Below are 15,608 nucleotides of genomic sequence, written 5' to 3'. Positions count from 1 at the left end.
GTGCAAAAGACATTTCCGTAAACAATAGTACAAGAACGTCCTACTCCTTCACATTTGGCGCTACAACGAAAAGTCAGTTTCCATTGCAAAAGAACACGTGTTGTATCAAATTGTAGATAATACGCTGGCGATACAAATGGCATCTGCGACTGGAGGAAGTCGTTTTCATCAACTATGTTGTCCAGTTAATTTGCCAGAATATGCATTTTATTTAAAGATGTTCTATGAAAGACAACTCTGTAGTTCACTATAGTTTACTCCAAAGACTATTAAATCCAGAATACTTGAGCAGAATAATCACACGGTTCGAAGAAAATGGATATCTGGAATAACCCGGTCAATTGCACAAACTAAACAGTTCATAATTCGTTGAAGATGTTATCAGAGCTGCAGTTAAAAAATCTATTTTAATAATGTTGTAGTTTCTATAGTCACGTGCAGTATTACGGCAATTTCGTATAATCTTTGGCACACTATTCATTGTTCTGGGCACAGGATTACTGACAATCAGCAGTTGCTTGCTGCAGACACGGAAATCCAGTTGACAATTTCATTTATTTGATTGTCGTGGAAGATCCAATAGAACGGTGAAACACCTTTTCAGTTTAGTGAATAGAGAGAACAACCATAACTCATATATTAGGGCCATCGATAGCATTTTTGTTTCGCAGCAGATTCCCTGCAATCGGATGAAGTTAGGCTAGTTTAAATTCACGACCAGACTTATTCTTAAAACATTTTTCTTAGATGTTATTTTAAACAAGCCTATCATATGCCCTGTGATAGCAAGGATACACAGAAATATCAAGATGTTCATCAGTTTTGCACAAAAGATCACGTACACGGGGGTAATCGAGGCACATACTCCTCGTTAGCTCCTTTCCTTGTCCCCAAAGCGGCCCTAAACAACAGAAAATATAGACTTCTAGCCTGTCTACAATAAATAAAAAAGAAGTAGTAAATGATATTTGTCCATTATGCCATGCAATTTCGTCCTGTAAACATCAGTTTTCTAGTAAAGTAAGAGATTTAAATCCTTGGAACTTACTTAACAACAATTTTCTTTGTCATAAAAATTAATGGAATGGCCTGAGTTACTTCTTAATTTATCGAAGAAAACAAAGATAGTAACTGCGTAACAGCGGTGCTAACGTTCTACAGAAGAAAATGTTTCAATTTTTGCATTATCAGGTTTATTATCAATTTATCATTCTAAAGCAGGAGTCGCCAAAGTGGTCGATATCGACCCCCAGAGTCGATGCAACATCATTGGGGGGTCGATGCGGCTAAGTGGTCGCAACCGTTTTTTTTTTGTTTTTGTTTTGCTCATACACTTACACTTGTAATAAAACTTTACGGTGGGGGTCCATGTGAGGTTTAGGAAAGTGGTTGGGGGGTCGACGGTTGAAAAAGTTTGGCGAACCCCGCTCTAAACCATAATGTGAATTTTACCTTAAGTATAGACTTCTTCGTTAAATGGAAGAAATTCATCGCTCTGAAACCTTTATCTCCTTTCGATACCTTCAACAGCACTAATGCCTGACAGAATATTGCATTGAATATCAATGAATTATTTTTAAAATATCAAATTTAACGAGATTTCTTACCATTCTGTTGTCCTTCTCGTCGTTTTCGAAGTAACTATCCATGATGCAGGACGTGAAATTACCAATCTAATTCGTAAAATTAACGGAATAATCGGAGAATTTTATTAAAATAAATTGAAATTTAAAGCCAAACTTACCGCAGTCGATATCCCAGCTGCCCACATCATGCCAAAAACCGTGCCTATCAACTGAAGTAGAGAAAAAATTTGCACGAAATAATTTNATCATTTTATTACTCTATCTCCTTATTATTCCATTTATAACATTACTCATCAAAAAATATGGGTTCGCCCACAGAGTTTTCTTTAATGAAATGATAATATGCACTAGTGGCTACGAAAATGTCAGGAGCTTTTTCGTCACCATAAATACCTCCACTCATTACTCCAATAAGGAGTTCAATACCGTGATCATCTGTGTAAATTAATGGAGAACCCGAATCACCCTGAAAAATAATGGAAAAAAGATTAATTAAGTAATTTACGTTATGTTAAATTTAATCAATTAAACAATTCTTACGGGCATAGCACGAATTCCTTGTGTTTTCGTTAGAATCTCTTTACCGGTCAGAGTAATGTTAAAGTAATATTTATATGGTTTCGGATCGATTAATTGAACATCAGCGACAATAAGATTTCTTGCTATTTCTCCAGGATCTAAATTATCCCATTCAGAAAATTATATTATGTAATTTCATCAATTATAAATTTTTTTGTCCATTAAATAACGCACAAATACAATAATATATATATCAATATATTAAAACCTGTCCAAACCGGAACCTGAATAAAAGGGAAACCTCGCATAATTTGGTACCCTGCTATACCGGTTTATACAGGTTTTACTGTATATAACATACCTAAATATAAGCAGTTCTATACGAGTAAATATGTAATGTACTGTACATATAGATGAAATATACTTAATGAAATATTTTATTAAGCATATTTCATACGAATGCATTGTATAATTTTCACATTATTTTATATTAAATAAATTATTTATGAAATATTATGTATACTGACCATGCTTACCAGTGTATAAGAGTGGATAAAACAGTTGCAAATTGATAGTTGATCGCGGGTTCGTATCTCATTAATGAGAATCAATATTTGGTTGGCTATTTTGGTTTCTCATAGTAGCAGAATGGATTCTTGAACCAAACCGTAGGATTAATCGAATAAGGCAATGCAACACTTAAGCAATCTGCCTGGATTAGGGAATGCCTACCGGGAAGAGCTTCTATGAGAAACGACTCTATTTAAGTGCTAGACGTGAAGAAAAGCCGGTAAACTTCACTCTGTTAGCCGCTTGAACAGACACGAACCCACGACTAACGACCAACGTTCAGTTATTTTATCCACTGCGACATTGTGAAGATGAATTTAGCTGATTAACTCTAATTGCATTGGATGAAATTAACAAGTATATTTAATTAAATTAATTACACAATTTAATACTAATTTCGACGACTATAAGAGATTAATTGATAAAACAATATTTACTTACTTGGTCCTGTCCATCCCCAACCCGCCATTTTCGCATGCCCGTGTACAAATGATCTCTGTCTAACTGGTAATGCAATTGGATTAACATCACACAAATCAGAAACAGACTGCTTCAAAATTAAAAGTCCAATATCATTAATATTTGTTCCTTGGAAGTCTGGATGCAAGACTTTTCTATCGAAGTAAACTAATTTTCCATTAAATTTACTAACATCGCATATTCTTCCTTCAAGATCTTCGATGGCGTTTCTAAGTTAAATAATTAAAATAATATTGAAATTAGTAACACGCAATATTTACATTGAGTAAATTAATCAGTTATTCTAATTGGTACGCGACTTCTTGCCACAGGAGATGGACTTTCGTGTTAAATATTAGAAAGAAACTGAATAATATCCTAAAATAATTCGGCAGTTAAATTTGACGTATGCTCAACTTATCTCTCTGGAAGGCTCAAGTTCGAATCTATGTCAGAAGATGGATGAAAAACTGTTTTAGGGTAGATTTTTCCATGAAAAATTGCTGAGACTCAGCAATTTTTCGTGGGAAATCTACCATAGAAGATCCATGTTGTGCCCACAAAGATGAAAAAAGTTTCGAAACAGGTACAAGGCCTTCATAGGATTGTCAGGTATTTGATGAAATCCGGAACAAAATGAGTTCTTCCTGAAAGATCTGGGATGCTTCAATTTCAAGACATGCAACTAATTTATATTTTTATAATGACGAAATACATTTAAAATTTGGGGGGGAAAAGATATTTCGTTGTAGAAACAGTTTATAAAAGAAAGTCCTCCTGTTTTTAGGTGGCAATACTTGAAAACTGAGCCATCTGGCAACCCTAAGCCATCGTGGTCTGAACTATTGTATGTATTTCGATCAGAGCGTGATGTTTATGATGTTTCAGGCGCTCTTTTTGGAAGGGTGGAAGTAGGGCACGCTTCCATAATATCAATTAGATTACCGTTTTTCACTTAAAATTATTACGACGTTGGATTTTTTAAATACAGTACTCTTTCCGCCCTGCGGACACTAAGAGAGCCTCTTATAGCAGGCCCATTATGGATTCGGCCAAGTCCACGATGGGGCGACAGGGTGGTGAGAGACGGTGACCGACATATCCGAACAGATCACCCCCGGAAAAATTCCTGGAATTCCTTGATCTGTCCAAATTCGATTTCGGATCCTCCAGAGCGATAGGTTGTCACCTTGCTCGCTGGGCCATCTGGCCGTCAACTGACGGCGTTGGACAATAAAGCCCTTAATAAAATTAAAGGTGTTATAAAAGCAGCCACATATTACAGTATCCAAATGGATTGTACTCCTCATAATTCTCAAAAGGAACGAAATTCAATAATTATGAGATATGTAAATTTGAATATAAAAATATTTTAGGGCCCCTAAAGTTTCGTGCACCCTGGCCTCTTTATACAGAAGACGGCCCTGATTGACGGAATAAGATAACGCAACACATGATCTATTATCTGCCATGGGAGAAGTGTCTCCGGGAGAAGTTTCTACGAAAAATGGCCCTATTTAGTTATTACACATGTGAAAAAAACTCGATAAGGCACGAACCCACATCCCACTCGTCAATTCATAAATTACGCGTAAACTTACCCATTTAACATATGAGCTGCGCCTATTGCCGTTTGTGTAGTAATCATGGAAAATGCACCATGATATCTTGTCAAATGGAAAATAGCCATCTGAAAAGTTTAAGAATTATAATACCAAAATTAATTACAATTAAAGTTTCTATTTAATTAATATTTACGTCTAAACAATATGCTTAACTTACTATGTACGGAAATTCGCCATTTTTGGCTGCAGTACCTCCAACTATTCTTTTCGTAATTGCTAAAAATTTCGATAAATTATTCTCATTTACATCATATTTGTGTGTAATAAACTGTTTGTAACTTACTTGAATGAGTTCCATTCACAGTGGCAGAGACATTAAAACAGTAGATTAAATACATGAATACAAAAATATTTTTTAGTCTGAAATAAACAATAATTTATAACAAAACACAATAAATATATAATAATGCTCTTAAATTGAATAATTTATTACCTGAAAAAATATTCCATCTTCACAAGATATTATCTTCGAAATTATATTATGTGTTATAATGTATTATTTAAATTTCAGCAATGTGAAATATTATACTATATAATTTGTTTAGCAAATATAAATACAGTATTATGTTCATAACATATTGTGCTGTTTACTGCAGCGATAAATAAACCAAATATTTAAAAATTGAAAGTTCCAAACTAATAAATAAACAAGAGAAGTTCGTTAATCCCATTACAGTAATGCCAGATTATCGTGGATGCCGGATTACGTGCTTTTTGTGCAATCCGCATGTTGCTGTACATTTTGTTTTTTATGGGAAACTGGTCCCTATTTAGGAGTTACAAACATAGAGAAAACCCGGAAAATTCCACATGCCAGACCGTTGGCCAGGCGCGAATTCACTTCTAGTGTTATCCATTTGGTGACTGGTGGGCATGTTTATTCTGTTTAGATCGATTGAAATCTCTGTAAAAATGTTAACAAACAAAATTTAAGGCACAATTACTTGTTCAGATCATAATGAAACAGTGTCTAAGATGCCATGGTCCCGGATAAATTTGCTTTACATTATTTATATGTTCTGGACCCGATCCGCAAACCAATACCATGTGTGATCTTGGAGGTTCCATACCAGTTTTATATGAATATTTCACCTTACAGACAGAAAAAGTGTTAATGACCTGGTTTTAATTTAATGCTTATCGAAACGTATAAAAATTTCTTACCGACTACGAATGTTAAGAGCGTAAGTATACTAAGTAGATGAGAGTATCATGAGAAGAAAATACTTTTAACGACTGTGACATTAAAACTCAATGTTTCGGCAGTAAAAATGTACATATTGATTGTTTATTCATAAAAAATATTGAAATTATTACTACTTAGGCAGTTGATGGTATTAAATTTTGAATGAGAACACTACTGGAGGGAGATAGATGTGCGACATGAGTCATATTTCGAATGGAGTCGGACTTAATGGAAGTTTTTCTCTTATTGGCACTGGATATTTAAAAAAAAAAAAACTCATCTCTACTCTGAAAACTAGAGTTTTCTCTTATTTACAAGAATTAATAATATAAAAGCTCGCTGGTTTCAGCATTGTCCTCTTCTGTCAAACTTTCATCGTCAGAAATAGCAGTTCTTGACAGGGTTAATGCAAGAAAATTTATTATCTATATATATAATCCAGATGGGTTGATAATAATAATAACAGTTATCCCTTAAATATTTATCTAAAAGGTCAATCGGCACTAGTAACGACCTCGGAGAATCAACATTGACAACATCAACATCAATACCTTTTCCCCTCCAAAATCATCAGTTTATTTTTAATGACTTATTGAATTGTATTAAATAGAATAGGGATAAAAATACAACCTTGTCTAACACCCTTGTCCGAAAAGAAAGGCTGAGAAGAGCGATTCCTCCATTTAATACTAACATTTGAGCCGCTATATAACTCTCCAAGCAAGAAAACAAATTGTAAACTTAATCCATACTTTAATCATTTCCTCCATAATAGATTCCTATTAACAGTATCAAATACAAATACTAGATCTACAAAAAATGTATATACTTACGCCGTTTACTTCTTAACGTCTTGGAAATAACAGTATAAATAAAAATATTATTAACAGTCGAATAGCCTGCACGAAAACCAGCCTGATCCTCTGACAGAATATCTCTCATATTCAACAAACTTATTAACCTACCATACAAAACTCTACAAAAAATCTTTGAAACACAACCCATTATAACCTTACTGAACTCCAACAAGGACATATTAAATGTCTGCTCCAAACAATGCTCCAAATTAGCAGAAAACCTTACCAGATCACTATCCAAAAAAATCTTCTCATAACAACTACCGATTTCACCCAAAGAACATGTAGAAAGATCTTTCAAATAGAGTACCATAGGACAGTGACCAGACCAGTGACTAAACTTATCGATGCTAGAATAAGAAAACATTCAAAATAACAATTACATTCCTTTATGAGTATTGTTTTATACGTAAAACATTATTGAGAGAATTCAGATTCGGACTGATAAGATAAGTAATGGGCGATCTGCAAAGAAGACGGTGCATGCCGGAGGACTTTCTATGAGAAACATTCCGTAATTCAGGCGTTAGACACGTGAAGAAAATCATAACGTTAAGATAAATTTCTGTTTATACAGTCATAAATGTTTAATATGCTGATTTTTATTAACAAAAAAACTTCTTCGTCGCTGTTGTGTGGTGTAATTGGCATCCAAACAACCGTACTTTCTGCGGAATCGAGTACTTGTTTTTAAAAGACCTGCGGAGGAATTGATTTATATATCAGCTCCTCAAGTTTTAATATCTTCGAATGAAGTAAACGTATCAAAAAGTGAAGAAAACAACTTACGTAAATATGATATCACGAATGTATCTTTTTAAACTTATTTATTGGTCTGCTATTTTAAAAAAATTGTAGACTTATAGGGACAGATAACACTGAGAATTTAATCTCGAGAACGATGTTAGATAGATGAAAGTCGATATCAGATATGGAAATCTTAGAGAGGCTCCGATTAACTATGAATTTCCGGTATAGACAGGATGTCACGTGAATTCGACTCAAAAATTTTACCCAGAACAGAGTTACATTGATGACCGGCATAACTGTTGTTGTCAGGAAAAGTATGATGTACAGGGACAACACACTATTAATTTGAGATAGAAAGCATATATTCTTATTCTCGGGGTCCCTGTAGAAAATATAAACTACCAAGAAAACCGGGACACCCAGCACTCCTCTGATTTCACCCTTATTAACGCCCGGACCCTATGCCCGATCTGCACCAAATTTTTCATACTAATCCTCTGTGACTCCGAGGAAAATCTGTAGGCTATTGCGTACTGACTGCCACATGAGTATAGAATTATCATGAAAAGTATCCTATTATGATGTTATTGATAACTGACGAATACTTGATATCCCATTAAAAAAAACTGATAAAACCAGGTTTAAAAAGTAAAGCTCAGCAAAAACATCTAAAAAAGGAAACTTTTAAAAGTTGTAGCATAAAAATATTGGAAGCGGATTTGATAGTAAAAATAAACATGCGAATAAAGTATACATTAATAACAAAAATGTAGAGTTTAATCATGATTTGTTTGTGAGTAAATACAATGTAACGATGTGTATGATGAGCGTGAGATCATTCCACAATCCCCCACTCCAATGTCAAAAATATAATCAAAATAAGAGCGTTGATTCCTCATATTTTTGACAATATGAGCAACGCACTACCTGAAACTCCGTGCCTGAAATAAAAGTAAAATCGTAAGTAATCAATCAACAATGCGCTAATTAAGGACAGATACTTCCCTCTTTGGCACTATTTGAAACCTAAAAATGAACGATTTTACATTAATAATAACTCTTGCAATGATCAAAAATTGGATTTACACTTATATTTTCCTTATGAAGGCATCGCGTATCTCGAACTTTAAATAATTAAAAAAAAAAGGATCCATGTAAAAATAAAATACGGTAGAGTCTCGTCTCTGTAATCCGGCATAAATCGAACCGGCAGTGTCGGATTATTGAATTTTACATACATGTATTGTATGTGCTGTATAGTAAAAACACGCTCGGTTCACATATTTGTGTATCATATAAAGTATGAAACAATTTCATCCACATTGTTCTGCTGATTTGCAGTAAACAACTAGCGACCGGCATCATACATCAGTCCCTATTACATGAATCGACAAGCGATGACACGAAAATTATGCGCGCTGTCGTGCTACATGCCGGATTACTGGACGAATCGGACGGACTATAAAGACTCCACGATAGTTCATTGTTTTACAGTTAACTCAAAAACATTTTTTAAAAAACGAACAATTATTTATTGTAATATTGTCATAATAAATAATTCGTTTCGGGTCCTAGGGCTTATTGAAATCCAATGGAGCCCCATCTTTTGTTAATACAAATAATACTATAAATTATTATTATTATATTATTAATATTAACTAATTTTTACTATACGATAAGTGTTCATTGTTAATGAAAAAGTATTTAAAATTTATGTTGATAATTCAATTTTTGNATTATTATATTATTAATATTAACTAATTTTTACTATACGATAAGTGTTCATTGTTAATGGAAAAGTTTTAAAAATTTATGATAATAATTCAATTTTTGTGGGCCCTTCACACTTGGGAGCCAAGGTTTAAGCCCTATTAGTTCCTATGTATTGCAATAGATCCAATTAATACGTAATTATTAAAATTTTAAATACAACAATTTTATGAAATCTTTGTGTTTATTATACGGAGAAACATAAATTTACCATTCAGCAATAATCACATTACTTGGTTTCTGCAAAAATTTTAAATTAAACAAACAAGTGCCAGGGATACGTTTCTAGAAATGTATATGTAAGAAATATCATAGTAGGTGCTAGACAAATCTTATGTGGTGTTGTTAACTACACATATAGGCTATACGTACCGCAGTCCGCAATACAATGATAAGTGTTTAGTATCTAGACGTAGCTAAACTACGCATCGTTCCACAATTTTTCGTCAGGGTGCATTGTTTTTTACTCAAAATTTGTTAGAAGACGTACTGTACGTGCTATGCACATTAAAGATATTGTAGAGCCAAATTTTGCGCTAGCGGCTGAATTCTGAAGTAAAAAATTTTTCCCTAACAATTAAATTAGTACACTGGAGCGGTAGGTATACTAAATTTGGTTAATTAAGGTTTGCTCGATAGTTCTTTCTACAGAGAGCTGAGAACACTAACTCTAATTATGATCACCCTGTACATTAATCCATGTTTGTACGGTATGAGTCTTCGCTACTTATAATTGTGTTTTGATTGCAACATAATCTTCTACAGAAAACGCAATTATTTCTTGTCACCTGTTTTCTATACTGCTCAATTCTATAATGTTTTTATTACTGTAATTCTCACGGTGTAAGGCAGTGTTTCCCAATGTGGGGCCCACGCCCCACAAGGGGGCAATTCGATTGTTAAGGGGGGCAATTTGAAAATGAGTTGTTGACCTATTTTTTTTTTTTTTTTTTTAGGCATCAGAATTTTTCATCGAGCTATTCGGACTTGAGTAGCTAATATTGAAAGATTAATCGCGGGCCACATAAATTCGTTAGACAGGCCGTATGTTGGCCATGCCTGGTATAGCCACTGTATATGTTTGGGGGGCATGAGAATTTTAGAAAGGCTTAGGTGGGGCATAGCACAAAAAAGGTTGGGAAACACTGGTGTAAGGTAAGACATAAGCGATTTTCCACAAAAAAGATGCCTCACGAGAGAGGTTTTTAACGGAAACTTGCCCCTCTTTAGATGTAGACAGGTAAAGACAACACCTGGACTCCCAACTCACGATCAATGTTCTGTTTGTTTGTTTAGTTATGGCAACGCAACACTTGGGCGATCTGCCTTCCGGGAGCTCTTTCAAGGGAAACTGGCCCCTATTTAAATGTTACAGACGTGGAGTAAACCCTGAAAACTCCACGTGACCAGCCCGTCCGAGCGAGGCGCGAACCCACGATCGAACTCCCAATGTTCAGGGAACGAAGACCGCTTGGCCACTGGTGGGCCTCCAATGTTTTTAATCTACACGGCCACTGATGGGAAATTTGACAAAGAGATCCATTATTAGGAGGAAGGTGTTAGAACTATGTTGCTGCTTATTAAGAAATGCTAGAAGTCAGACAGACAAAAAATTCTAGATATTATTTTATTACTCTATCTCTTTATCATTCCATTTATAACGTTACTCATCTAAAAATATGGGTTCGCCCACAGAGTTTTCTTTAATGAAATGATAATATGCACTAGTGGATGCGAAAATGTCAGGAGCTTCTTCGTCATCATGAACGCCTCCACTCATTACTCCAATAAGGAGTTGATTACCGCAGTCATCTGTGTAAATTAATGGAGAACCCGAATCACCCTGAAAAATAATGGAGAAAAGATTAATTAAGTAATTTACGTTATGTTAAATTTAATCAATTAAACAATTCTTACGGGCATAGCACGAATTCCTGGTGTTTTCGTTAGAATCTCTTTACCGGTCAGAGTAATGTTAAAAAAATATTTATATGGTCTCGGATCGATTAATCGTACGTCAGCGACAATAAGATTTATTGTTTTATCTCTACGGTCTAAATTATTACATTCAAAAAATTATATTATGTAATTTCATCAATTATAAATTTGTTTGCCCATTAATTAAAACACACATACACAAAACCGCGCGCGCGAATATATATCAATATATTGAAACCTGTCCAAACCGGAACCTGAATAAAACGGAAACCTCACATTGATAGTTGATCGCGGGTTCGTATCTCATTAACGAGAATCAATATTTGGTTGGCTATTTTGGTTTCTCATAGTAGCAGAATGACTTCTTGAACCAAACTGTAGGATTAACCGAATAAGTCAATGCAACACTTAAGCAATCTGCCAGGTTTAGGGAATGCCTACCGGGAAGAGCTTCTATAGAAAACGCCTATATTTAAGTGTTAGACGTGAAGAAAACCAGCAAAACTTCACTCTGTTAGCCGCTTGAACAGACACGAACCCACGACTAACGACCAACGTTCAGTTATTTTATCCACTGTGACATTGTGAAGATGAATTTAGCTGATTAACTCTAATTGCATTGGATGAAATTAACAAGTATATTTAATTAATTACAGAATTTAAAACTAATTTGGACGACTATAAGAGATTAATTGATAAAACAATATTTACTTACTTGGTCCTATCCATCCCCAACCCACCATTTTCGCATACCCGCGTACAAATGATCTCCGTCTAGCCGGTAATGCAATTGGATTAATATCACACAAATCACAAATAGAGTGATTCAAAATTAAAAGGCCAATATCATTAATATTTGTTCGTTGGAAGTCTGGATGTAAGACTTTTCTATCGAAGTAAACTAATTTTCCATTGAATTTATTAACATCGCATATTCTTCCTTCAAGATCTTCGACGGCATTTCTAAGTTAAATAATTAAAATAATATTGAAATTATTAACACGCAATATTTACATTGAGTAAATTAATCAGTTATTCTAATTGGTACACGACTTTTTGCCGCAGGAGATGGACTTTCGTGTTAAATATTAGAAAGAAACCGAATAATATCCTAAAATAATTCGGCAGTTAAATTTAACGTATGCTCAACTTATCTCTCTGGAAGGCTCAAGTTCGAATCTATGTCATTAGATGGATGAAAACCTGGTTTAATGTAGATTTCCCATGAAAAACTTCTGAGACTCAGCAATTTTTCATGGGAAATCTACCATAGAAGATCCATGTTGTGCCCACAAAGATGAAAAAAGTTTAGAAACAGGTACAAGGCCTTCATAGGATTGTCAGGTACCTGATGAAATCCGGGACAAAATGAGTTCTTCCCGAAAGATCTGGGATGCTTCAATTTCAGGACATGCAACTAATTTGTATTTTTACAGAAGAAATACATTTAAAATTTGGAAAAAAAAAATATTTCGTTGTAGAAACAGTTTACAAAAGAAAGTCCTGCTGATGATAGGTGGCAATACTTGAAAACTGGGTCATGAACTACTGTCTGTATGTAGTTCAGAGCATGATAGTTCGTGATGTTTCTGGCGCTCTTTTTGCAAGGGTAGAAGTAAGGCACGGTGAATTGTGCATCATTTGGCGCATAGATCTCAAGATAAAATGATTACGGCGTTGGATAATGAAGCTCTTAATAAAATTAAAGGTGATATAAAAGCAGTCACATATTACAGTATCCAAATGGATTGTACTCCTCATAATTCTCAAAAGGAACGAACTTCAATAATTATTAGATACGTAAATTTGAATATAAAAATATTTTAGGGCCCCTAAAGTTTCGTGCACCCGGGCCTCTTTATAGAGAATACCGGCCCTAATTGACGGAATAAGATAACGCAACACACGATCCATCTGCCATAGGAGAAGTGCCTCCCGAAGGAGTTTCTACGAAACTGGTCCCTATTAAGTTATTAGACATGTGAAGAAAACTCGATAAGGCACGAACCCACAGCCCACTCGTCAATTCATAAATTCCACGTAAACTTACCCATATAACATATGAGCTGCGCCAATTGCCGTTTGTGTAGTAATCATGGAAAATGCACCACGATATCTTTTCAAATGGAAAATAGACATCTGAAAATTTTAAGTATTATAATACCAAAATTAATTACAATTAAAGTTTCTATTTAATTAATATTTACGTCTAAACAATTTGCTTAACTTACTATGTACGGAAATTCGCCATTTTTGGCCGCAGTACCTCCAACTATTCTTTTCGTAATTGCTGAAAATTTCGATAAATTCTTCTCATCTACATCATATTTGTGTGTAATAAACTGTTTATAACTTACTTGAATGAGTTCCATTCACAGTGGCAGAGACATTAAAACAGTAGATTAAATACATGAATACAAAAGTATTTTTTAGTCTGAAATAAACAATAATTTATAACAAAACATGATAAATATCTGTATCATAACAATGCTCTTAAATTGAATAATTTATTACCTGAAAAAATATTCCATCTTTACAAGATATTATCTGCGAAATTATATTATATTGTTTTCGCTGTGTTATACAGTAATGTATTATTTAAATTTCAGCCATGCGAAATATTATACTAGATAATTTGTTCAACAAATATAAATACAATATTATGTTTGTAACACGTTGTCCTGTTTACCGCAGTGTTAAATAAACCAAATATTTAAAAATTGAAAGTTCCAAACTAATAAATAAACAGGAGAAGTTCGTTAATCCCATTACAGTAATGCCAGATTATCGTGAATGCCGGATTATGTGCTTTTTGTGCAATCCGCATGTTGCTGTACATTTTGTCTTTTATGGGAAACTGGTCCCTATTTAAGAGTTACAAACACGAGAAAACGGAGAAAATCCGGAAAACTCCACGTGGCCAGACCGTTGGCCAGGCGCGAATTCACTTTCAGTGTTCAATGGTTTTATCCATTTGGCCACTGGTGGGCATGTTTATTCTGTTTAGATCGATTGAAATCCTTGCAAAAATGTTAATAAACAAAATTTAAGAAATAGAGTTCTTTACTTGTTCACATGATAATGAAACGATGTCAAAGACGCCATGGTCCCGGATAAATTTGCTTTACATTATTTATATCTTGTTAAGTATATATTCTGGATACGATCCGCAAACTAATACTATGTGTGATCTTGGGTTCCATACAAGTTTGATGTGAATATTTCACCTTACAGATAGAAAAGGTATTAATTTTTGCCGATATTCGACATTATTCTTTACATTCGTTATTATAAAGATACTTTAAACTAGGAAGGTAATCCTATCTTCACGTGTAGTATGTCCTTATCGAGGGTTGACTGGCCATAGGACAGTTCTGGCAAATGCCATACATCCCGGTATTGTTAGAAATTATATACGTAAAAGTGCTGTTTGTTGAATTCAAATCATTATTAGTTATATTCAAGTGTAATTTAATTATACAAATACTTTTTATCTCGTCTTTACCGACCCTTTACCCAATATTTTTATTATCTGACACTCTTCCCCATCAAATTATAACTTTCTCTAGAATTATTTCTCCTCTTCCGATAAATTCGCCTGGTACACTACCCTCAATCTCCGCCGTATTTCCGTATTTTAATATTGTGCCGCGATTAGTGCTCGATCTGTACAGCGTTGACATAGCAAATAAAAATCATCAGAGGCCCGAAATCATCTTTGCCTAGGGCCCAAACACCAGTAAAACGTGTATGGAAGTCTCGTGATTGTAGTCGTGGCTCTATCATCAGCCAGGGTCGAAGTTTATGGCTGTTTCTGTAAGGGTATGACTATGCACACGCGAGAATATGTGACGAGGTGATGACTCTTCACGCTTTGTTTCTCGCTCGTATCTGCATAGTCGCACCCTATAGCCCGTGTTCTCATGTCTTATTCCCTTTCATTGAGCCCAACATATATACTAGACTCATATACAAGGTCAGGACACGTCACCATGATGCAATGCGATAGTCTCCATATTGGTTCCGTTGCGGTAGTGTATACGATATTTGTAGAGCGAATTTTGGCTGTTTTTTCGATCTCAATTAGCTGGATTTCTTCAGAGTTAACATCTTTCGTTGCATGTCCCACAAGTTCAAACTTGCTCAACTTAAACCAGTGAGGGCAGGTTTTCAATGGTTTTATTCGTACGGGCGATCTGCCTAGAGGGGCATAATGACTCTTGGGAGGTCTTTTAAGGGAAACGAGTCCCAATTTAGGTGTTACTAACGTAAACAAAACCCGGAAAACTCCACATGGACAGCCCGAGTGGATAAAACCAGTGTTCGGTGGTTTTATCCATTCAACCAC

The 15,608-nt window shown here is 34.7% G+C and overlaps 3 protein-coding genes across 3 annotated transcripts; all 3 read right to left on the bottom strand.

Moving 5' to 3' along the window:
* Positions 1-1,850: 1,850 nt before the first annotated feature.
* Positions 1,851-3,302, bottom strand: LOC111628060. The gene is made up of 3 exons (XM_023371779.1): positions 3,117-3,302; positions 2,127-2,263; positions 1,851-2,052 (listed from the first exon to the last, which is right to left on the bottom strand). The coding sequence occupies exons 1-3, from the start codon at positions 3,142-3,144 to the stop codon at positions 1,873-1,875; spliced, it is 345 nt and encodes a 114-aa protein (XP_023227547.1). The 5' UTR covers positions 3,145-3,302; the 3' UTR covers positions 1,851-1,872.
* Positions 3,176-5,306, bottom strand: LOC111628058 (trypsin-like). The gene is made up of 6 exons (XM_023371777.1): positions 5,193-5,306; positions 5,043-5,119; positions 4,917-4,975; positions 4,736-4,824; positions 3,224-3,364; positions 3,176-3,179 (listed from the first exon to the last, which is right to left on the bottom strand). The coding sequence occupies exons 1-6, from the start codon at positions 5,207-5,209 to the stop codon at positions 3,176-3,178; spliced, it is 387 nt and encodes a 128-aa protein (XP_023227545.1). The 5' UTR covers positions 5,210-5,306.
* Positions 5,307-10,117: 4,811 nt separating this feature from the next.
* Positions 10,118-14,384, bottom strand: LOC111628064 (chymotrypsin-2-like). The gene is made up of 7 exons (XM_023371781.1): positions 13,775-14,384; positions 13,618-13,694; positions 13,492-13,550; positions 13,311-13,399; positions 11,976-12,223; positions 11,240-11,376; positions 10,118-11,165 (listed from the first exon to the last, which is right to left on the bottom strand). Exons 1-7 carry the CDS (start codon positions 13,789-13,791, stop codon positions 10,986-10,988), a joined length of 807 nt encoding a protein of 268 aa, XP_023227549.1. The 5' UTR covers positions 13,792-14,384; the 3' UTR covers positions 10,118-10,985.
* Between the last annotated feature and the right edge of the window lie 1,224 nt (positions 14,385-15,608).

Source organism: Centruroides sculpturatus, unplaced genomic scaffold, assembly GCF_000671375.1.
Source record: "Centruroides sculpturatus isolate CEXI.00-Female unplaced genomic scaffold, Cexi_2.0 scaffold563, whole genome shotgun sequence".
Lineage (NCBI taxonomy): Eukaryota > Metazoa > Arthropoda > Arachnida > Scorpiones > Buthidae > Centruroides > Centruroides sculpturatus.
The sequence above is the reverse complement of the archived record's forward strand: the minus strand, read 5'-3'. Positions and strand labels throughout refer to the sequence as shown.